This window comes from Nelumbo nucifera, chromosome 3 (genome assembly GCF_055504915.1).
Source record: "Nelumbo nucifera cultivar China Antique chromosome 3, China Antique-T2T, whole genome shotgun sequence".
Taxonomy (NCBI): Eukaryota; Viridiplantae; Streptophyta; class Magnoliopsida; order Proteales; family Nelumbonaceae; genus Nelumbo; species Nelumbo nucifera.
The window spans coordinates 550230-575139 of record NC_142651.1 but is presented as its reverse complement, the minus strand read 5'-3'; the positions used below and the strand labels follow the sequence as shown (position 1 = coordinate 575139).

At 44.6% G+C, this 24910-nt stretch overlaps 1 protein-coding gene across 6 annotated transcripts in view; it reads left to right on the top strand.

Annotated features, from left to right (window-relative positions):
- Positions 1 to 16825: 16825 nt before the first annotated feature.
- LOC104592681 (forkhead-associated domain-containing protein / FHA domain-containing protein) overlaps positions 16826 to 24910 on the top strand; it is a 41357-nt gene continuing 33272 nt past the window's right edge. For 4 of the 6 annotated variants that reach the window (XM_088901251.1, XM_019196937.2, XM_010252124.3 and 1 more), the window contains exon 1: positions 16827 to 18835. In XM_088901251.1, the coding sequence (XP_088757377.1) occupies positions 17457 to 18835 (1379 nt within the window). In that variant the 5' untranslated portion in view covers positions 16827 to 17456. Of the gene's footprint in view, positions 18836 to 24910 lie in introns of all 6 variants that reach the window. The other 2 variants (XM_019196936.2, XM_010252123.3) reach the window with 2 other exon arrangements.

Sequence of the window (24910 nt, the reverse complement as noted above, 5' to 3'; positions counted from 1 at the left end):
TATATCACATTGTGTCGTTTGAATAACAAATCAAAAGTTATTATGCCCTTCGAAGTTTTAAGTCATTCTTTTAATTGCAGCCCATCTTGAGCTTTGACTAGCTAGTTTTTCTTTTTCTTTTTAAGTTCACTAGCTATGATCTTTGTAACCTTGAAGACCTGCGTGGCCAATAAACCTCCCGAAATGCTAGAAAAAATAAGAGCTTGAACTTCACTAATTATCAATGATTAAAAGGTACTATAGAGGTTGTTCAGAAAGATGAAATTATTGATGATGAAAATGAAATACATAGTCTAAAACTAACCAAAAATGAAATTATTTTTCTATTTTGGCCAAAGATCAATAGTTCAACTTTTGGGTCAAATGTATCAATTTTTAATGTCATAATTAAATAATAAAAATATAAACATATAAAAATACAAAAATAAAAAATACATGAATTTTACCAAAAAATATTTGAGAACATGTATAATATCATATATTTGTCATATCAAACAAAAAAATAAGAATACATAACAGAATTATTTTTACAGACATACAAATAAAAAAAAATTATAGAAAATTTAAGAATATTTATAATTTCATATTAACACTACCATTAAAAATATGAATAAGATTGTGGAACTTTCTTTTGACTAAAATACATATTTTTTTAATTTAATCTTTATCTAATTGTGAGGTTTAAAATGTAATTTGCACTACTACTTTTTACATCATTCAAGTCCCTCTCTTTAAATATATCTTGCATTTTTTATAAGTGAACAAAAAAAAATATAGTAAGAAGATAAATTATTATGTCATTACCAAAAGAAGAGCCCAGTTAAGTAGGTAAGCCTATCAATGATACCCAAAATTTTGTAGCCCAATATGAGATGTTTAAATAATCAAAATTGGATTTTGCAATGTATATCTGGTTAATATTGAAAAACAAAAATATAAAAAAAAAACATGAATTTTATAGAAAATTTTGGATACATTATTACTATTATTATCATCATCTAAAACTGCCATGTGTAAAGCACGTACCCATTTACTAGTTTTTAATACAAATCTTTTTTATTAAGGCTTAGTTTGTAAAGCACAAATATAAATATCTAGAGTGCAAAATCTTGTAATTTGTGTTATTTTGTATGTATTTACACCGTACATATTTTAAATATTTTTAAAAATTTTAAATCAATTCCCATTTGACGTTTGTATATTTAAGTCGAGTAGGGCCACCCTACAAGGACAAGGTACGTTTAAGTTGATTTGAAAATTTCATGGTATAATTAAGTCTTTTTTTACCCTATGAAATATTGTTTAGCTGCATCGATGTTAACACATGGTGTAATATTTGTCGTGGGTTACATATTGCAAAAGTGCAAGTTTCATTCAAAATTATAACACTAAGATTTCCTCAAATTGTTCATGTAGTTTTTGTTTCGTCTTTAAGAGAGTAATCAAGCATAGCATGCCATCTAAAGGGAAGCTAGGTTCCAAGTGTAGCTAGCTGATGTGTAGCAATATGAATGGAAGAGCATACTAGCGTGCACCAAGATGAGTGTAGGAGATTTAGGTGCCTCCAATACACGACACGCATTGTAATCACACTACTAGTAATAGTAAGGTAAATTTAGTATATATTAACTTGTTCAAAGAAAACAAAGATTTTGATTGTACTTGAAGAGGATAAAAACAAATATATTTAGATTTTATAATGCTAATTCGGTATTTTTAAAGACAAAAAATTTACATGACCAAGCTTCAAAATATTAGAATGTATCAAGCTGCATGGTTGATATATATCGTTCCAGCAAGATCCCATTATATGGAATGCATCGAAAAAGGTGAGTTTCAAATTTTTTTTCTTTCTTGTTTCGGACATGTATCGTGCTCTATCAGTCCTATGTCGACAGTATCTATATCGTATCGGTGTTGTATTGATTGATATAGTACGAATAATAGGAAAACAGAAAATTGATTGATGAAGGATGATATGACCCGACTTATGAAATGGCGACACGTAGACACTGATTCAGCGTAAGCGACAACTCAACATTGTGTTCCGGTACGGTTAAGTGATAAGCTCATAAAGCAGCCCACTACGCTGTCATAAGTAACTCCTTCGTCGCGCCATCAAGCACCTACAGTAAACCATCCGAGTGCCAACCGCGTGCCTTCATGGTGTCAACATGTGTGTCATGGGTGGGCTTTGCTTGTATTTTGTAAGAGGGACCGCTAATGGCGTTATTGTAATTACTTAGTATGCTTTTCCATCATTTTGATGTTTCCTATTGTCACTCCCCCAAAAGCTTAACGTACTCTTTGAGGGGAGGTAGGTAGTCGAGTGAGCTCATAAGCATGTAAAGGTTAAGCACGAGATCCCCTCGACACTGTACCGTGTGCTTGTGCTTACCACTGATTAATGCAATACAAATAGCCTTTTGCTAATTCGTGTGCCATCTTGTTGCCTTTGTGTGTATGTTTGCTTTGTTTTGTAGGCTTACTCGCCCATTTCGAGTGCCGCACGGGGCCCCAACGATTACCCCCGTGACAGTTGGTATCAGAGCAGGTGCTCCTACAAACAGTCTGGACCTTGTCTTCGTCCCTACATCAACCCAATGAAGAACAATCAGGGCATTTCCGATGACACACCACATGGGCGGATTCAAGCCCACGACACTAATGAAGCTCCACTTGACGAACCTACCAAGACACAAGCCCCAAAGGGGCGTACAACCAAAGCTAGCAAGCACGACAAATCAGTCGACCAACTAGCTACCGTGGACATGCGCCTCCTACGTTGCGAGCTGACAGTGGGAGAAACCCGAGATCGGGTTGATGAACTCCACCTCAACCTAGAGACGGTTGAGAATGCAGTGGTGGAACTAGAAGGACGTTTCAATGGCGCCTTCAGAGACATGCACACCACCATACAGAATTCGGGAGTTGGGCCTTCCCAAAGCAGCCTACAGGGCTTGCTAGACAGATTCCAAGCGCAATTGGATGAGATGAGAGATGAGATGACTCTCCTAAAGAGGGCAGTGGCCAACACACCAATCACTCCCTCCACCCTAGCTTCCATGAACATCAAGATCCGAGAGCCAACACCTTACTCGGGTGCTCGGGATGCTAGGGAGCTTGACAACTTCTTGTGGCAATTGGAGCAATATTTCTCTGCCACTGGCATCATTGACAACCAAACTCAGGTACGTACAGCTGCTATGTATTTGACTGATATCGCAATGTTATGGTGGCGTAGGTGTTGCCAAGACATTGAACGTGGAACCCGTACCATCGACACTTGGGTTGGATTCAAGCGTGAGATCAAGCGGTAGTTCTACCCAGAAAATGTGGAGTACTTGGCGCGCCGAAGAATGAAGAATCTCAGACATCAAGAATCACTACATGACTATGTCAAGGAGTTTTCGGCCTTGACGCTGGAAATCACTGACATATCAGACAAGGATCTTCTATTCAATTTTATGGACGATCTTAGGCCATGGGCTGAGCTCGAACTCCAGTGACGTGGGGTTGAGGACCTCGCCACCGCCATGGCCATAGCTGAACAGCTTGTTGATCTGAGAATACCTAAGGAAGATGTGCAAAGACCATCCAGCCCAGGTACCATGAGTTTGAGTGGGGGAGATCCACAATCAACCCCTACAAAGGAGAAGCCAGTGCCCGCGGACAAGCCCTACAATTACCAACAAGGGAAAAAGCCACAAGGAGGCCCAAGCTACCAGGGCCACCAATCCACTAGGAGACCTCCTCCTGCGCCGTGTTACCTTTGCAACGGGAAGCATTGGACGAGTGACTGTCCAACCCGAAAGAAAATAACTGCCCTCATCGTCAAACTCAGCGATAATGAAGAGAGCGATGAGGAGAAACCCACAGCGACGCCAAGAGTAGGCGCCCTCCAACTCATCAATGCCATGGTCAAGAAAGAGGCCACATCAAAGCGGCCCACCAAAGCCCACAAGGGGCTGAGTTATGTAGACATCACCCTCGACGGGAGGCCGACCCAAGCCTTGGTGGACACTGGGGCCACCCACAACTTCATTTTGCTTGCGGAGGCAAAGCGACTCGGCTTGACCACCACCAAACAAACTGGGTGGGTCAAGGCTGTCAACTTCGGGGCCAAAGCAGTAGAGGGCACGGCCCGTGGAGTAGAACTCCGAGTTGGACCATGGAAAGGACCCATCAATCTATCTGTGGTTCCCTTGGATGATTTTCAGGTGGTTCTTGGAGTGGAGTTCCTAAAGCAGGCGGAAGCAGCACTTATGCCACACATCAACAGTTTGCTTATTCTGGACGAACACTCCCCTTGCATGGTTCATGTCTCATCAGCCTTGCAGATACTTGGGAAGCAGCTTTCAGCTTTGCAGTTGTACCAAGAAACTATCAACCATGAAGACAGCTCTGCGTCAACAAGGAAGAACCCCTGTCAAGTACCTCACATCGACACTGGAACTGGTTGGGAAGTCGTCACCAGGAAGAAGTTACCCCCAAGACAGTTCCATTTTCAGCGCCAACACCAATGCCAGCGCCCAAGTCAACACCAGCAGCAGCATCAGCTTCAACGCCAACTACATCAGTAGAAGTCGACTTCGCAGCAGAAGCCGCAAGTGCCCGCAACTGGTGGGCCCAACAGAAGAAGACCCAAGGCCGTGCCAAACTTTGCCCACATCTACTACCACAACCACCGGGGAGAGCGAGTGCCACCCAAGCCATCTAGGGACCACATTCACATCATCCCTAAGGCTAGTTCCCGTAGTAGCCCTGTGAGTTACCCTTGGGGAAAAATGCATGGGAATCCACACCTTAATAATCCAAAACACCATTTTGATCCTTACCTGGCCCAAACCTACCCCTTAGCCAAACAGAACCAGCCACTAACATACCTTGAGGCTGCCAGGAAAGGACTTAGCCATAGGAAACCCCAACAGAATGAGCCAACCCGACCATGCCACCAAAATATACACCTTGGCCTTGGACGACAGCTGGTTTGAGGAGCAGCAGAAGAACCCTCCTTCCGCAACAGTGACTCTAAGGGACCAGCCGAAGCCGATCTCCGAGGACGTAGATTGAATTGAGTGGGGGAGAATGTCACAAGTGACTCCTTCGTCGCGCCATCAAGCACCTACAGTGAGCCATCCGAGTGCCAACCGCATGCCTTCATGGTGTCAACATGTGTGTCATGGGTGGGCTTTGTTTGTATTTTGTAAGGGGGACCGCCAATGGCGTTATTGTAATTACTTAGTATGCTTTTCCATCATTTTGATGTTTCCTATTGTCACTCCCCCAAAAGCTTAACGTACTCTTTGAGGGGAGGTAGGTAGTCGAGTGAGCTCATAAGCGTGTAAAGGTTAAGCACGAGATCCCCTCGACACTGTACTATGTGCTTGTGCTTACCACTGATTAATGCAATACAAATAGCCTTTTGCAAATTTGTGTGCCATCTTGTTGCCTTTGTGTGTGTGTTTGCTTTGTTTCGTAGGCTTACTCGTCCATTTCGAGTGCCGCACGGGGCCCCAACGATTACCCCCGTGACAACGCGGTGGCAAGGTAAAGGAGAGGCTCGCTACAACGCGAGCTCCAGGTTCCCCGAGCTACCAATAAAGGAATACTCCAAGAATATTTCAGCTCGCGAGCTAGGGAAACCAGCTCGCTCTAGCACCTGGGCGGAGGACGGCCCCAAAGACCAACCTTGATGTGGGTCACCTCGAAATACCCCAAAGAGCTTACTACAAAGTAGCTCGCACCAAGGATAGCTCGCTACAAGGTAACTTGCGACTGAGTGATGTGACGCTCTCAGGAAACTTCCATCTGACAAGACCGTACCTAACAGACTGTGCTACGTCTCTCGACTGGCGACGCAGTCCTTGTTCTTTCAACAGTCTGTACCCACGTATCTCGACAGATGGAGGCGTGCCTGCCCCTTTGGGACGTGTCACTCAACCAAACGGATAGTACACTGTAACGATCACCTACGCAGACCTGGCAGGTAACGGCTGCGGCAGGAGCCCAGTGACGGTTACGCCCAATCTCGCAAGAACGCTCCTATAAAAGCCCCCAGGGTAGAGGAGAAAGTCTTTTTTGAGACCTCCAACCTCTCGAATATAGTGATAAGCGCGACCTCCACTCTTAGCTTTCATTTTGCCCTCTTTACTTCCATACACAGTACTAACTTAATCATCAGAGTATTCCCACTGGGCAAACCCCCGAGAATCTTTCCTTTCATCTTCTCAGGTGCTGCTCGTTGCCAGCAAGGAGCCTGTCTGCTGCCAGCTAGGAGTGCCTGGATCGCACCACATCATTTGGCGCCGTCTGTGGGAATCGCTTCAAAAAGCCTTTCCCTCCAAACCCTATCAGTTCCTTCTTCTTCCTTGAAACAATCCAACGCTCATGGCTTCTTCTAGCAACGTCGGACGAAGCACGGAAATTGATAACTCCAGGGAACAGCCCCAGTCTCCTATTGTCTGTATCGGACAGTTCACCGTCCCCCTCTCAGCGGACGAAATCCCCAGCTTGAACGTGCCTCTCACAATGGCACCTGTCATCGCCCCACTCCCCGCTACAGTCGAAACGATGTTCACCGAACCCTCGGTCGTGCCCCCAGCAGCCAGCCCGAACCAGCTGGAGGATCTAATGCAGTGCTTGAAGGCCATGCAGGCCCAAATGCAACAGTTCCAACAACTTCAGCTCTATCAACAAAACATGCTGCACCAGGTCTCACAGTACCAGTATCAGCAGCAGTTCCCTCAGCTGCCCCAACCCCAGCTTCAACAGCCTCAACACCTGGCCTCGCAGCAAGCCAAATCTCGCCGCCAGAGCGAGCACTCCGGCCGAGGAGTGGCCCCCCAAAATCTCCCAAAAAACCAGGCCTCCCCCCACGACAGATGGGAGAGACCGGCTACCCCGATCTCGCCGCGGGTGGACACGTCGGGAGGGCCCCGGCCCGGCAGGTCAACGTCGCCTCGACAGTCAAAGTTCGGAACCCCGATCCTTGAAAACCGGTTTGATATCCTGGCAACAAACTCCAAGCAGGTCCCTCCTGTTCGCAACCATCACCAGCAGACTGGGATATTCTCGGCCCTAACCATTCTAGACAGCGCGGAGGTGAGCAGCACGAACGCCGAGCCCACCAAGAAGCAGAGACGTCGCCGTCGAGCTCGCTGATCTGTCACCCGCGATTTGCCCGAGCCCATGGGAAAAGAAGAGGTAGGCTCGGCCGAAGCTAAGGCTCCCCTCCTCTCAGTTCCGTCCCCCCTGTCTTCCGAACTCTTGGCAGTCCCGATGCCCAAGGATTTCAAGCTTCCCCCTCTTGACAAGTATGACGGGTCATTCGATCCGAATGATCATGTAGATGCCTTTCAGTCATAGATGCACCTGGCGCAAGCCAGTGAGTCATGCATGTGTGTGGCCTTCTCCACTACTTTCAGGGGAGCGATCCGCACGTGGTACCGGAACTTGGCACCCGGGTCAATAAGAAGTTGGGCGCAGTTCGCGCAAGCCTCCATGTCCCACTTTGTCACCAGCAAACGGTGCCCACGAACCGAAAAAAGCATCTTCAACGTGGCATAAAGAGAGGGAGAGTCCATCCGGAGCTATATCAAGCGGTTCAACGACGCTTGTATGCAGATACCACGCCTGGACCCTGTCGTACGCCTAGCAGTAGCCAAGAAGGGTGTAAAGCACAAAGAGTTCAAGTGGCACATGGTCGTCAACCAACCCGCGACCATAACCGAGTTTCTAAAGCTCGTGGATAAGTTCATAGCCACTGAAGAGGAGATCAACCAGAGGGGTGAGGGCGCACCCGAAAAAAGAAAGAGAGAAGGGGAACCTTCCAGTCAAGAGAACACCCAAAGAAAAACGGAGATAGTTCGGGGAGCAAAGCCGGGTCAGTTGTTCCGAGGTCCCGCACCAGACCGAGCTGACTACACCCCACTGAACGCAAAGCGGGCCGAAATCCTAATGGCAATCAAGGACGCCCCGTACGTGAAGTGGTCGCCCCGTCTGAGGGGGAATCCCAGTGAAAGAAATAAGAGTATGTATTGCAATTTTCATAAAGACCACGGGCACAACACCGAGAGTTGTAAAAACCTCCGCGACGAGAAGGAAGAGCTCATCCGTCACGGATATTTGAGAAACTTTGTACAAAATAATAATAGTAATAGAACAGGTCGGCAAGGGGAGCACAACAAAGATGCTCCCGAGTCCAGCAGTAGGCTGGCTGAACAACCGCAGAGGCAGCCTCTAGAGGAGAGGCCAGTTCACGGAACCATCCACATGATAGTGGGAGGTTCGATCGTTGCAGGGTGCACCTCAGCAGTAGCTTGGACGTCGATTCGCGAGGTTGCCCGAGAGGAGCAGAACCCCCCCCCCCACAGAAGAAACTGTCGCGGTCCCGACCTCGACAGCAGACCCAGCTCGGATGCTCCAGATTGGCGCCTTCGTCCAGGAGCCCCTACGATCCGAATTGGTAAGTTTTTTACTTCAAAATTTAGATATTTTTGCATGGTCCACGGCAGAAATGCCCGGTATAGACCCCAAACTCATAACTCACAAGTTGAATATTGATCCTGTAGTTAGGCCCGTTAGACAGAAGAAACGCAACCTAGCTCGGAACGGTGGAAAGCGGTCGATGAGGAAGTCGAGAAGCTCCTCGCGGCGGACTTCATAAGAGAAGTCCACTACCCAAGCTGGGTAGCCAACCCCGTCCTGGTAAAGAAAGCCAATGGCAAGTGGCGCATGTGCGTCGACTACACCGACTTGAACCGGGCTTGCTCAAAAGACTGCTTCCCACTCCCCAGAATCGACCGTTTGGTTGACGCGACCTCAGGGCATGAGTTGCTAAGTTTCTTGGACGCCTATTCGAGCTATAACCAGATCAAGATGGACCCGGCGGATGAAGAAAAGACTGCCTTCATCACTGAATTCGGTTTGTACTGTTACAAGGTTATGCCCTTCGGGTTGAAAAACGCAGGGACAACCTTTCAAAGGCTTGTAAATAAATTGTTTGCGCCGTTAATTGGCAAAAAAGTAGAATGCTATGTACATGATATGGTCGTCAAAACCCAATTCTCACATGAATTAATACAAGACTTGCATTCTGTTTTTGGAATTTTGCGTAAGTTCAATATGAAGTTGAATCCAAACAAGTGTGTATTCGGTGTAACCTCGGGTAAGTTCCTAGGATACATCATTAACCGGCGAGGCATTGAAGCCAACCCGGATAAGGTTAAGACCATCTTAGACATGAAACTTCCCCGGAAGCCGAAGGAGGTTCAGAGGTTGAATGGTCGCATAGCCGCCCTAAGCCGTTTCATGTCTAAGTCGGCAGTCTGCTATTTGCCGTTCTTTAAGGCAATAAAGAGCAAAGGGTTCGAATGGACCCAAGATTGCCAGCTCATGTTCGATGAGCTCAAGGAATACCTTACTAGCATGCCGACCCTAACCCGGCCCGATGAGGGTGATGTTTTAGAACTCTACCTCTTGGCAAGCGATGAGGTGGTCAGTTTGGTACTAATAAAGGAAATAGATCGGGTCCAACGACCCATCTGTTATGTTAGTAAAGTATTGCAAGGAGCATAAACGAGATACCCAGAGATGGAAAAGCTGGCATACGCATTGATAATTGCAGCTCGGAAGCTCCGCCCGTACTTCCAAGCTCATACTGTTATCGTTCTTACCGACAAACCTCTAAGGCAAGTATTGCTTAAGCCCGAGGTCTCCGATCGGTTGACGAAGTGGGCCATTGAGCTCAGCGAGTACGACCTCCAGTACAAGCCACGAACTGCCATTAAGACCTAAGCCTTAGCAGATTTCATAGCCGAATGCACATTCAGCTCTGAAGTTTCCAGTCCAGTTGAGCGTGAGGCTCCCACCTCAGGTGAGCCTGATGCTCCTAGGTCGGTCGAGTCCGAACCCCGTGAAGTTGTAGCCAGTGTGGCACCTCTCCTAGCTCGGCCAGTCGCGAGCTGGGATGAGGAGCCCTGGATCCTTCATGTAGATGGCTCCTCGAACCAACAAGGCAGCGGTGCTGGAATAGTTCTGCACGGCCCGAGCGGCATGAAATTGGAATACGCACTACGCTTTGAGTTCGAGGTGTCTAACAATGAAGCAGAATACGAGGCATTGATAGCCGAACTAGCCTTAGCCAGAGAAGTAAAAGCCAAGCACATCGTTATCTGCAGCGACTCCCAGCTCGTGGTCAACCAAGTCACGGGCGAGTATGAAGCTCGCAAGCCGACCACGGTCGCCTATTTAGCCAAAGTCAAAGAGGCCCTGCTCAACTTCCAGTCACACTTCATCAGACAGATCCCTAGGTCGGAGAACGCCGAGGCCGATGCCTTGTCCAAGTTAGCCAGCACTAGCGACATCACCATGAGAACCGTGTACATAGAGGACCTATCTCGGCCTAGCATTCTCGGGGGGGCAGAGGAGGTCGCTCCCGTCGTTCAAGCAGAGCCGAGCTGGATTGACCCACTAATGAGCTTTTTGTTACACGGGACCCTCCCTACAGAGCGCAATGCAGCCAGAAGGGTGCAACGTCAAGCAGCTAAATACGTCATGATAGACGAGCGGCTATACAGGAGATCCTACACACTCCCCTACTTGCATTGCTTGTGACCTTCCGAAGTCGAACTTGTACTCCGCGACACCCATGAGGGTTTGTGTGGCGAACTCTTGGGGGGCAGGGCCCTTGGCCAGAAAAGCGCTTCGACAAGGGTACTATTGGCCAACGATGAAGGCAGATGCCATCGAACTCGTTAGAAAATGTGATAAATGCCAGAGACATGCCAATGTTCACCACCAACCCGCTACCGACCTCAAATATCTCACCAGTCCGTGACCCTTTGCATAGTGGGGCATTGATCTACTCGGACCATTCCCACCAGCAACGGGTGGAAGGAAGTTCTTAGTGGTAGCAGTGGACTATTTTACCAAGTGGGTAGAAGTCGAACCCCTCGTAACAATAACAGCCCGAAATGTCCAAAACTTCTTTTGGAAGAGCATCGTATGCCACTTCGGATTACCTCAAGTATTGATCTCTGACAACGGCAAACAGTTCGAGGACATCAAATTTCAAGACTGGTGCCGAGACATGGGGATCCAACAAAACTTTACTTCAGTTGCGCACCCTCAAGCAAATGGCCATGCAGAAGTCACGAACAGAGCCATCCTTCGCGGACTAAAGGCACGGCTGGATCGAGTTAAAGAATTGTGGACAGATGAACTACCCAGAGTCCTATGGGCCTACCAGACCACGGAGAAAACTGCCACGGGAGAATCACCCTTCAATCTCACCTACGGCACCGAAGCAGTGATCCCTGCAGAGATCGAAGTACCTACGTTGCGCCTAGAAACATACAGTGATCAAACAAACGAGGATGAGCTACGCACCAACCTCGACCTACTCGACGAAGTAAGGGATCTCGCGTACATTAGGACTGTAGCCTACCAGCAGAGAGTAGCTCGGTACTACAACGCCAGGGTCAAGAAGCGGAACTTCCGCGTTGGTGACTTGGCCCTTCGTAAAGTTATGGTACCTGAACCCGGCACTGGCAAACTCGGGTCCAATTGGGAAGGTCCTTACCGAGTGAAACGAGTGCTCAGGGAAGGAACATACGAGCTCGAGACCCTCGAAGGGAAACAAGTACCTCGAGCATGGAATATTGTCAATTTGAGGCAATATTATCTGTAAGAAGCGAGTAGGCCATGAGCTACTCCCAAAGCCTAAGGGCCAGAATACCGAGCTAACATGACCTCGGCGCAAGAAGACCCCAATCGCCACTTTGGCTTGGGAGAATCCAAGAGTGGACTACGGGTCCCTCTCGAAGCCTAAGGGCCAGAATACCGAGCTAACATGACTTCGGCGCAAGAAGACCCCAATCGCCACTTCGGCTTGGGAGAATCCAAGAGCGGACTATGGGTCCTCCCTAAGCCTAAGGGCCAAAACACCAAGCTAACAAAGACCCCGGCGTGAAGAAAGACAGCTACCTTAATAGCGAAGGCAAAGTATGAAATATTAAAGGCGTAAGCAGCTCGGGTTTAAACCCCCCGAAGCATAGCTCGTCTCGATACGTCGGTCGACCTAAGGGATAACCAACCAATGCTTAGCTCGGGCGTATGTAGTAATCACTTTGTGGTATACCACAGGGGCCTTAAACGTGACAAATCGGGATAACGCCTACCGAAGAGCCCTACTTCGAGTATGTAACTTTAACAGCTCAAATGATGAGATTGCTTTAGTAAAAATAAAAGGAGTTCATCATACTCAAAAGAAGGAAGAAACTTTCATCGTCGAAAAAAAAACAATAAAGAAAATAACAAGTGCAGTAACCGAGCTAAACAGCTCGGGAAAGGTTTGATCATCATAGGGCACAACCGCTCAACCGAAAACTTGTGAAAGACCGGGTTTACGTCACCCGGAAGCCACAGAAGCCCAGAGAAACGCCACCTCAAGGATCCGCCTCCTCATCCTCCAGAGAATCAGGCTCCTCCTCATCTGCTTGGTCTGCTGTCTCAGGGGACAGACCCTTCATAGTAATGCCGTCGAGGTTGAGCCCGGAGAACTTCTTCCGAACCAGCCATTGACAGAGCTTAAACCCTGAGCGGTACAAACCCGAACCATACTCCGCCTGGAGGTCATGAAATTCCTGGGAGTCCTTAAAATCCCAGACGGCTCTCTCTCGCTCAGCCTCCACCATCTGGTCAAAGTTTCGGGTCCGGTTCAGAAGAGTGGACTCCAGGTCCCGCACCTGTTGCCTGAGGAGCTCCCTCTCCCCCGCCATCCTCGACGATTCCTCCCTATAGCGTGCGCTCTCTTCAGTACGCCGAGCGATTTGAGCCTCCTGATTGTGGACGAGCAGCTCCTGAGACTCGCTCCCCTTGCAGGTGTGATGGAGCTCGACCTGGAGCTTCTGGTTGGCAGCACGCTGATCGAGGGCGTCAACGTGATGGATGCACGTCTAGAGAGCCATGACATGGATGGCAGAATTTACCTATCGGCGAAAAAGAAAGATCAGAAGACAGCGGAAAAGGGCAAAACAAGAGAGGAAGAGGGAAAAGGGTCACTCACCACCATGCAGTGGGCAGAAGTGAATGCAAAGAGATCCCCGGGCTCCATGTTTCCCCACTGGGCTATCTTGTCATTACTGATCACCTTCCAACTCCTCCGGTGAGCTACCAGATAATCGTTTACCCCTTCCCAGTTTCCCACTGGGAACCGGGGGTAAGAACGGGGCTGAAGGGGGTTAAAGGGGGCCTCCCCCAGCAGAGAGGGCTCGCTTCCCCCAGGGTTGACCCCATTAGTCCCCTCAGAAGGGGGTATCGGAACCTCAGGCAGAGGAGGGGGCATCGGAACCTCGGGCGGAGGAGAGGGCAGGACCGACTCGGCAGACCCGAACTTAGTGCTTCCCGAAGGAGGGGTCAGGTCGGGGCGCGTCCTCTTCACCTGGCGTCTTTGGCTACCCGAAAGAAGGCGGCGCGAATCGGCACTAGACATGATGGCTGCCAAAAGACCACAAGATATCAGTCCAACAGGAAGCAAAATGCATGTGTACACAAGTCACAAGACACTACACGACCTAAAAGGCCAACCTACCCGGGCTCAAGCCTGCTTACACGAGCTTCTCCTTGGCCAAGTAGTCCGAGCAAAGGAAGCCTACCGATGCCCAGGACAACATCGTTTTCCGAGTCTCAGGGTCCAGCTTGGCCCCGGGGTCCTGGATGGCGCCCTCCAAGCGGTGGGAAAGGGCCACCCCTCAGGGTTACAGACCACAAAGTAGTCCCGCTTCCAGGCAGGGATCCTATTCGACAGCTTGTACAAGAGCTTGTAGCCGCGACGGGGAGAGAGGTAGTAAAAGAGCCTCTCCGGAGGAACCCCAGGAGCAGCATTCTTTATACAAAGGATAGAGGCGAAAATGTCAAGGTCTAAAGGGAGGCAGTACTCGTGACATAAGGATATAGTCCCAACCATGTTTCGAACAGCGTTGGGGTGAAGCTGGTCTATAGTAACGTTGAAGTGGTTCAACACCTCCACTATCAAGGGGTGCAGGGGAAGACGCAGGCCAGCCTCGAGCTGTTCTTGAAAGATCACTATGTCATTGGGACCATGCTCCCAAGGGAAGTTGTCAGTAAGGAGGTTGTAAACCAAGTCCCCAAGAAGGCGAAAGTAGCGGATCAGAGACCTGAGCCTCTCCGCTGTCATCAAGGAAGGGCCAAAGGTATCAGGCTCCCTCCCCTAGAAGTGGACGCCATGTCACTAGAGGCCTCCCGAGCCTCCGGGATATGCTCCCAGGCTCCCCTCGAGCTCAAGGGAGCATCATCATCATCCTGACCATCGCCCCTGTGGTAGGTATGGCGTGGGTACCCAGACATGGCTGACGACGATTGGGACTCACCAGAGTAGACGAAACGGGGCGGACTGAGAAACTCAAGTAGACCAGGTGAAGTACACAACCACAGAATTCAAAGCAAGATGGCGTGGATGGAGGTAGGGCCGAGGGGGGCTCCCCATTTATAGCCCTCGCCCTCTCAAACTGACGGCCCGGATCGAAGCAGATCCAATGGCCCGCGGGCGCCCTGACCGCACGCCTTCTGAAAACCGAAGGCGATTGGCGGCACATCTTCCACGATTAAGGTAGTCACAGTCGCACGACATTCGGAATTAAAGGCCACCTCAGCACATTTTCGGAATCCGAGAAGTTGGAGAAGTCAGAAGATCTCTTGATTCCCGCCAATGCATTTATTATGGTCAATCAAGTTTGAATTTCGGTCAAATCAGTCCATCGCGCTTCATAAACTCCCCACGCTAAGGCGGCACTCTTAGCCCGAGGAGTGGGGGGCAATTGATGAAGGATGATTTGACCCAACCTATGAAACGACGACACGTAGACATTGACTCAGTGTAAGCGACAGCTCAACATTGTGTCCCAGCACGGCTAAGTGATAGGCTCATAAAGTAGCCCACTACGCGGTGGCAAGGTAAAGGAGAGGCTCGCTACAACGCGAGCTCCAGGTTCCCCGAGTTACCAATAAGGGAATACTCCAAGAATATTTCAGCTCGCGAGCTAGGGAAACCAGCTCGCTCTAGCACCTGGGCAGAGGACTGCCCCAAAGACCAACCTTGATGTGGATCACCTCGAAGTACCCCAAAGAGCTTACTACAAAGTAGCTCGCTACAAGGTAACTTGCGACTGAGTGATGTGATGCTCTGAGGAAGCTTCCATCTGACAAGACCGTACCGAACAGACTACGCTACGTCTCGACTGGCGGCACAGTCCTTGTTCTTTCGACAGTCTGTACCCACGTCTCTCGACAGATGGAGGCGTGCCTGCCCCTTTGGGACGTGTCACTCAACCAAACGGATAGTACACTGTAACAATCACCTGCGCAGACCTGGCAGGTAACAGCTGCAGCAGGAGCCCAGTGACAGTTACGCCCGATCTCGCAAGAACGCTCCTATAAAAGCCCCCAGGGCAGAGGAGAAAGTCTTTTTTGAGACCTCCAACCTCTTGAATATAGTGATAAGCGCGACCTCCACTCTTAGCTTTCATTTTGCCCTCTTTACTTTCATACACAGTACTAACTTAATCATCGGAGTATTCCCACCGGGCAAACCCCCGGGAATCCTTCGTTTCATCTTCTCAGGTGCCGCTCATTGCCTGCAAGGAGCCTGTCAGTCGCCAGCTAGGAGTGCCCGGATCGCGCCACATCAGATATGTATCGTGCTCTATCAGTCTTATGTCGACTATATCTATATCGTACCGGTGTTGTATTGATTGATATAGTACGAATAATAGGAAACAGAAAATTGATTTTTAAGATTTAGTGAAATATGACTTATACCCCTCTTTAGAAGCTTTCAACCAAAACTCAAAAATGTTTTCAACATAAACTTGCATTGTGCAAAAATTGTAAAAAATAGATATGTTTTTTTTTTTTTTTTCTAGTTCATCCATAATATGTACATTTTGTTTTTTTTTTTCTTTTTTACTTGAATGCATGAAATTGCTTAAATATATGTTGATTTTTTTGTATTGAAAATTCAATAATTTTTGTGCTATAAGTAAATCCATGTAGTGTTGTGGAAAAAATTGGGGAAAATATAAAATAATAGAAAAATTATATTTTTGGTATGATCTAATAATAAAGAATGATTATATTGTGAATATATGGATAAACAATCATATCCATACATCCATTAAAGTTTCTTGTTAAAAATTCATCTTTTTTTGAATTTTTATAATTTTTTGAATAAAAATATAGAAATAATCATTTTAAATAACAAAAATTATACATATCCACTTAAAAGTTGTATCAATGTGCCTTGGATGGTTGGATAGGATTATTGGACTCTTCTCCCTTGCAAGTTATTCATTTTCGAATATTTTATTATTTTAAAATTAAAATAAATACAAATTAATTACTTTAATACCAAAAGAATTACCAAATTGAAAGCTTAAGTTACAAGTTTGATGAATAATTTATCAACTTATAATTTTTTAGTTATATCTTTGTTAGAAAATATTCATTTGTTCCCATATATTAATTATGATATATTTTTTCATGAGACCATTAAAGTATATATACATCATTTAGTACTTATATTTAGTATTTTTGATGTGTTTTTATAATGTTTTTATGTGTATCCAAATATTCGGGGGGTGTGGGTTTGAAAGTTATCCCTTTTATCTTTTCGGGAGTAAAATAGTTTGTTTGTGCTACAGTTAGAGTTATAGGCCTTATGACTCGGTTTGGAAAGAGTATAAATGCAAATACATACAAAATAATAAAAAACATAAGGTTTTGCACTCTATATATTTGCATTTGTACTTCTTCCAAACTGAGCCTATGAAAATAGAAATGCAAATGTATACGGTTAGAGTTATAGGCCATTGCACTGTGCATATTTGCATGTGTACTCTTTCTAACCTGAGCTATAGAAATACAAATGCAAATGTGTAAAGTGATTTTGTATGTATTTGCACTGGACATAGTTTCAGCTCAAGAACGACAGTCTTGGTCTCTTCGGAGACATCCGATAAAAAAGGAGGACAGTCTTCAATATGTGGATTGTGGACCAAAGGAGGAAAACGTTGTGACCGGTGAGTGGTGACTTTTGCGAAAAGCAAATGGCGGGAGAGTTATACTCTTAAGTTTTAATAAAGCATTTCAGCATTTGCACACACACAGTAGCCAAGCAGTTCCAGTTCATACTCGCCAGGAATTTAGTTCAAAGTCTTCAAGAGAGGGATAGATACTGAGGAAATGGAGGGAGATGGGATTTTAGTTGGACAGATCCTTCCTGCCTTGCGCATTCGTCTCCCGTCTACGACCACTGAGGTCTGGTCTTATCATCCCAGCCTCGTTAAATTATTTCTCTCTCACACCTTCTATCGAATAGCTTAAGAATGTATTATTTATGGTCTCTCATTGAATGTCTATTGGATTAATTTCGATTCATGGAGGTTGACGATTGTAATAAGAGGGGAAGAGGGGATATGGTTCTTCGTCCCTCTCATTCTTTTCACAAGAAACAGAGAATCGTTGCAAATGCGGGCTTTTGCTATTTGAAATCCTTTGATGTTTCTCCAATTTTATCGAGCACAAGTTTTATTTATAATTCAATTTGTCTAAGGTCGGATTGGCTTTATACCATTGGTCGGAATAATCGATGCTGTGAAATTGTGTTTGAGGATGCTCGAATAAGCAAGCGGCATTGCCAGATTTTCTTTGATGGGTTGCTGCAAAAGATTTTTATTGTGGACGGTTTCTTCATGCCTTGTAGTCGTGATTTGGATGATATAAGGAGAAGATTTCGATGTTGTCTTGAAGGGAGAGAGACAAAGGAGGGGTTTAGTGTTAGGGGTTCTTTAAATGGGGTTTTCGTTAATGGCTTTAGGCTTGGCAAAGGATCTGTCATGGAGTTATCTGTTGGGGATGAAGTTTCCTTTGCTTGTAGAAACGAATTCAATTGCAGTCCGGGAATTAGGATTCGTTTTGTCGTTGAAAGGGTTATTTTCACAGAGGAGGTTCCCAGGTTAAATGGGATTACAGTAGATAGGCAGTTAATTGGGGAAGCAGAAACTATTGCAGGATGTTCTGTGGGACAAGCAGTACATGGAGAAGGAAGCGAAAATGTACTTGGTTTAGGGGAAAATGATGTAAGCAAGCACTTAGCTCTTTGTAGATCAGGATATGATGACGTTACTGGCAGAGCTGTTTTTCTTTTAAGTCAATGTAGGCAGATGTTAGACAGTCTGGATCCCATAAATTACATTCAAGGTTCTGTGTTTTTGAATAGTATACATAAAAATGGGAATCAGGCTATCAGTAGAGAAAAAAAATCTCAAGGTGTGACTTCAAATGACATTGTGAAAGTTAAATTGGTGAAAAATGGTAGGCCTGGTTTTGTGCGTGAACCAAGTCCTTGTTGTGTCTTGGATGCTGGAAGGCTTAGTGTGGTGAAGAGGAGCTTAGTTGGGGAGGCTGTGTTTGCTTCAGAAACAAACCCCTCTCCTGCATCTAACTGTGCTTTCGATGACAAAGAGAAACATGCTAATGAAACTTCTGTTGTAAAAGCTGTTTCCAGTGGTGAATTCAAGAGTCTGGTACCAAATTCTACCAGAAAAGGCCATCAAGATAACAGTGGTTTCAAATTAAAGAACAACAGGACATTTGATTGCTCATCATCAGGGGGGACATTCTGCCTGAACCGTCTTGAGTTTATGGAACACCGTTCACTAGCTCAGCATTCTGTGATTTCCTTGCCGGAGCTTCTTTATCCTATAGAAAGCCTTTTGCGCATATTTATTGCAACCTTTACTAGCGATATTTCATGGTACATCTAAGTTTTTTTCTTTTTTCTTTTTTTTTTTAAACTTGTGATATTATCATATCAATTGTGATTCTTCTATGCACTGCCATAGCTAGAAGACATGTACCTGTACATGCATAGAATTGGCATAACATTTATAGCAATACTTCTAGGTACTAGTGAATGCCCAATGATTCTTTCAAGATTTTATTTAACTGATATCCTATATTGTTATGATAGTTACTGTTAAATATGCCATCATGCTGCAGAATAATGGTTCTATATTTTCTGGTGGCCAATGATAAGATGGCATCATGAATGATGGAGTCAATGATGTTGCAAATGGCTTCATTGGGGAAATTCCAAATACAGCTTTAGTATTTTTTACAAAGCTTCTCGAGCACTGTTAACAGAATGCGATAAGCAAAAATGACCTGAGATATTCTGGCTCTAAATGATGGCAGAAAAGGTCAAAAGGAAAAAGAAAAGCAGTAGATACTTTGATGAATTAATAAAAAGTGTTTAACTACACTTTGGCTCAAAAATATATTCTGAATAAGACATCATTATGTACTCAGAGATATGTCTTTATTACGTCAAAACCATAAAAAGTTGATTATATCTCCATAAATATCTGAACAATTCTAAACAAAATATGCTAAAGTTAGTTTCTATTTTTTTTTCATTTTCCATGAAACAACCTTTACTAATCTGTTTGTTCTTCTAGGAAAGAGTGGATTGGGGTGGAAGAAAGCTAGTATTACATGTTAAAGAAAACCACTAAAGCAGGTTTATTTATAGACAAGAATGTCAACAATTCTTCTCTTTTTGTTGTTTGTCTAAAATTTTTAAATAAATTTCAAAAAGTTTTGGATTCAAATCATCTTTTGCTTTCTGAAAGAAAAGAAAACCAATAGTTTTAAAGACAGTTTTGAGAATTATAATTTATGAAACAATTCAGACTTACATTTTTTCCCCTGATGAGGACTCTGATAATGATAAGATCTTAGGGTCCGTTTGGTTCACAGAATCGGAATCAGAATCCTTCAGAATTGGAATCGGAATGGTCTATTCCCCTTGCCTGTTTGGTTCAAACTGGAATTGGAACTGGAATCAGTATTAGCTGGAATGGATTCTCATTCCCAAGGGAGGGGGAGGGAATGGCCATTCCCTCAAATGGGGGATGCCATTCAACCAGTGAATGAGAATGGGATTCTGGTTCTGCCCAACCAAACAGTTGGAATCAGAATGGACCATTCTGGTTCAGATTCTGGAACCCTATTCCTGCAAACCAAATGGACCCTTAGTGAACATGTAACTGTGAACAACTCATGGAATTCGTGAGTTTGTGAGGACTGGGCGATGGATGAGACTAGTGAAAATCAAAGCCAAAAGTTTGTTGTTTGAGAGATTCAGAACTCAAGGAAGGCTGCGCTGAAGGTGAGAGAGTTAAAAATGGTGACAGTGTTGCTGGTGGGTACTGGTGTAATAGAATGGTTTTGGAACTTTATAGAAGGTGCCATAAAATCGAGAAGAGATGCTATGTGGAAGAGCTCAAAATATGAGGAAGCCTGAGAAAAGCAGGTGGTTTGTTCCCAGAAGGCAGGAAAAGTGAAGGGTGGAAGGAGATACTTACAGTGTTACAAAATTTCTTGAATGAGAAAGAAGAAGAAGTTCAGGGTCTTCAGGCCACAATTCAGGAAGGAGAAGCTCAAGTAGCAGTAGTAAACAAACCACAAGATTGGAAGAAAAAGGTTTGAGCATAAAGAAATCAATTATGATCACCCCATTTGAAATGTGCAAGGCTTTAGTTGAAATGGTGGAAGATGAAATAGATGTATGATGTATCAGCATTGAATATCCAAACGGATTCTGCAGGTATAACAGTTTCAAAGTGGTGTCCTCTATCTAATGAAAAAGCAATTGGTGTTGAGAATGAAGTTATTGTTAGGATCCTTGGGTTTCCCTTTCATCTCTGGAAGGAAGGACTGTTTGAATCACTGGCATCACTACGCAGCACTCAATTTGATGGAATTCATCTTGGATCTGCACTCAGCAGCCATAATCTTGAGGGGGGTTAAACCAGAGGAAATCCCAGAAAAGTGGAAGTTTTTGAAGATGGGATGTCCTACTCTATGTGGTTGACAGCCTCCATGGAAGCTTCCCTGTGGAAGGATGCAAGAAGGGAGGAAGATGAAGTGGCAGAAAGAGAATGCTTACATGGAAGGCATTGGTTTGTTTGCCCAAAAGGGATGGGAAGTTGATAGCTTGAGACATGTGCAGGAAGTTTGTATTTTTGAATGGGAATTTGAACAACTTAGAAGAGGGACAAGGAGTGAACCAGACCATGGTGTTGATTTGGGTGACTCAAGCGAGTAAACAAAGTGGGCTAGTAATCAAATCCAAGCCCAATGATGGGGAGGCATGTGACAACTTAAGTCTTCCTCAGTTAAGGCATGATTCTTTGGCTTTGGAAGAGGAATTTCAACATTGAAATTGTTCCTCCTAGAAGGTAGTAGAGGATTCCTATGAGGAGGGCTCACAGGTGGTGGCTGCAAGTAATATTGGAGTGAAACAGGAGCTGATAGATCAAATAATAGCAAAATGAAGCCAATGATTGAGACAAAAACTAATATAGAGGTAAGTCCTATTGCTCCGATTAACTTGAGGTGGATCAGTCAACTAAGAAGAGTGAGGAGAGTTTTCAAGAGATGAGAGAAGGAACCAGAGGGCATTCTAGGGGGGGGGAGATATAGGCTCGTTTGGTAATTGAGCTGAGCTCAAGCCTAATTTTTTATATATACCATAGTAAATATTTTTTATTTGTATATTTTTTACATGTTTATTTCTTTTTTATTTTTTTAATATGAAATTTGGCTCACTATCGAGCTTGAACATATGAGCTTTTGTGTTGAGCTAAATTCGGTCTCATGTGTCTAGCTTGAATCGAGTTCAAGACTAAACTCGAACCTCATGTATTTCTACTGAGCCGAGCTCAAAAGTGAGATATTTGGATTGGCTTGGCTTGAATCCATCCCTAGGGAAGAAGCAGAGAAGGAGGAAATAGAGGGGACTCCGAGGTGGTGGTTGGGTGGCTGAACAAAGAAGATAGTGGTTTATGGAGTTATAGTAATTTGAAGAGGAAATTCAGATGGCTGGTTCGAGAAATGGAAGTTAAAATTAGTTGGGTAAAAAGATCAGCTAATTCTTTTGCTGATGGGTTAGCTAAGCAAGGGGTGGACAGGGATGTCATGTTCTGGGCAAAGATGTAATTTAATTTTCTTCTTTTTCTGTTCTTTCTTTCTCTCTTGTTTCCTCTCTTGGGGCTCTTGATGTAGTTGGAAGATAAGAAAGTTTGTCTTCCTCTCTGTAATTTATTGTGATAATTAATGAATTGTGTTATTGATCAAAAAAAAAAGGAGGAAGTAGAGGGGAGGAAGAAGAGGAAGACAATTCAGAAGAAGAAGAGATTACAATGGATGAAACCCATATTATTGAAACAAAGGTTGATTTGGAAAGATTGTGATTATAGAAGTTGAAGTGAGCAAGGTTTTGGGTATTAGTTGTTTGGGGGGAGATGATTATGCTAGAAAAAAAAATTCAGGGAATTAGAAGAGAAATACCCGATGTTTTTGAGGGAGGCTGATGGAGATCTTCAAGAAAAATTTTCAATGTCTGAAGATGGCCACAACATGTTATCAGATAGGCTTGAAGGAGTTGTCATAAAAAAAAGATGCGGAACTGGTTGGTGATTAGTTCTTTGAGAAAAGCACAATCTTGGACCTAGAAAGGATTAATGAGGAGCCTAATGTTTCGCTGGACTCAGGAAGGATACTCTAGCAGTTAGAAGATTCAGAAACGAGTGAAAGCAAGATATGGTTTCAGATGTCTTTTCTAGACTAAAAGGGCCTTTGAAGTGTGATTGCTTGAAGTTGTGGTAGGTTTCTGCCTACTTCAGGAGCTTCTTCAAGGGAGCTCATTCCTCCTACAGAAAGAAAGAGAAGGGAGGAATGGTTTGATGCTCAAAAAAGGTTATCCACTTTACTGCATTTTAATTATTTATAGCCCTTTACATCACATGGGGACTGAGTCAGTTGTAACTAACTAGATGACGTGGCCCTCTCACATAGGTATTCGGATAAGGCTGTATGGATATCATACTAGTGGGCGCAGCAGTGGTAGTGGGATGAGCTGTGTTCCTATCAAGTTGTTTTTGGGGGTTTGTTGGTTTGGGTAAATTGCTGGGCTATGGTTGTTGGGATGTGTTAGTTGGATAACTGGGTTCTTGGGATTTTGTGTTATCTTGTTTTGTCGAGATCTGTCTTTGGTTTGGAGGTTTCGATGGTAGTTGAAGTTGTTTCTCTTTTCTCTCTTGGGTGACTTTTGGTCACTTTCCTTGTTATTTCTCTCTCTTTTTCTTTTAATAATTTTTATTTTATTACCAAAAAACAACTCATGGAACAATTAACGAAGCTATTACATGTAACTCCTGCTTGGCTACATTATAACTGGAATGGAGTAAGAGACTGCCAAAGCTGTGGTCAACTATTAACGTTTATTAGTCTATCCATGGATAGTCAGATGCCCGTGATGTTGAATATATAAGCCTTGTCCCATTTTACCTAGAGTCTTCCAAAAGTAGCTGATGAGCGTTATTTTATATTTACTTATTGTGACAATCTTCAGAGTCTGATCAACTGCCACAAGGATGTAATTAAACCCTATCTGTGGCCTTGGTAATCTAAGCACAGCATTCATATCTCATGGGTTATAGTGTAAGCTAATATTTCATCATCTTAGCCTTGTCCCAACTATATGGGGTGTAAAGAGACTGGGCCGAATGGGTCCTAGTATCTTCTCTTGTAATATCTTTTCTTTTCTTATTGGATAATGGGCCTCTCTTAATGGGCCTGTTATTTCTTTTTGTTTAATCTCTTTATGTTACTGCCTAGCTGGCCGCCCACTTAAAGGGCATGCTTGTCATTACTCTAACATTAATTCTTAATAAAAAAGGATTAGAGGAGACAGGGAAGATAATTCAAACCTTTCTTCTTCTTCCTTCTCTTTTCGCCATCTTCTTCTCTTGTACTGCTGCTCTTACTTCTCTTCTTCATTTTTTCCTTATAATCTTCAAATTTACACCTAATATTTGAGGACTGATTTACATCTTGGTATTAGAGCAGGTCTATTTCTTCCTTTTTTTTCTTCTTCCTCTTTTCCCATACACCCTTAGATTAAGAGAGTGTATGGAGAGATAGGTTCTCTATAGTTCAGAGGATCTCTGGCCTAGTTGGTAGAGGGTTTGGAGAGTTTAAATCTGGCTGAATATTGCCAAGAAGTGGTGCTATTCTGTTGCTGCCCAAAGCCCTAGCCGATTAGAGATTTTCGAAGGTACAGGTAAAGGTGAAGCTTTGGGTGTGGCGCTCTGTGCTTGGGACCTTTTGACTCCTAAAGGAGAGGGCGGTTCAAGTTTGGAAGAGATTGGGAAGCTCTGGTAGGAGCAGTTGCATCTTCTCTCTCCCTCCCCAACAACTGGACGGAGTAAAACCCTAGTTTTCAAGCATCTGGGTTCTGGTTTGACTTCAAGTAAGTTTATATAGACAAAATTTGTGGTTCTTTGATTTTTGTTTGATTAATGGAGCCATAGGGAAGTGAGTTTAAGCAAGTGTCGGTTTCTGGCCTTGGCTCGGTAGATTCCGTTTTGACTGGTGTGACCACAATCAAGCTAGATGGGACAAATTATTTTGCTTGGGCACAGTCTATAAGAATTTATGTCTGTAGTATAGGAAAACTCGGGTATCTCACAGGTAGTAAAGTGAAACCCGAAGAGACAGACCCTGAATTTGAGAGATGGATGCAAGAGAACTATACTGTCATAGGATGGTTGGTCAATTTTATGCAACCTCATATAAGTCAGCATTATCTCTGAATGTCTTCGGCTAAGGAGATATGGGACAGTGTTACTGAGACCTATTCACAGAAGTTGAATGTAGCCAGAGTCTATAAGTTGAAAAGTGATGTGAAGAACCTAAGACAGGGGGAGAAGAGTGTAGCAACCTACTATTCTATACTGAAATCCCTATGGAAAGAAATTGATGT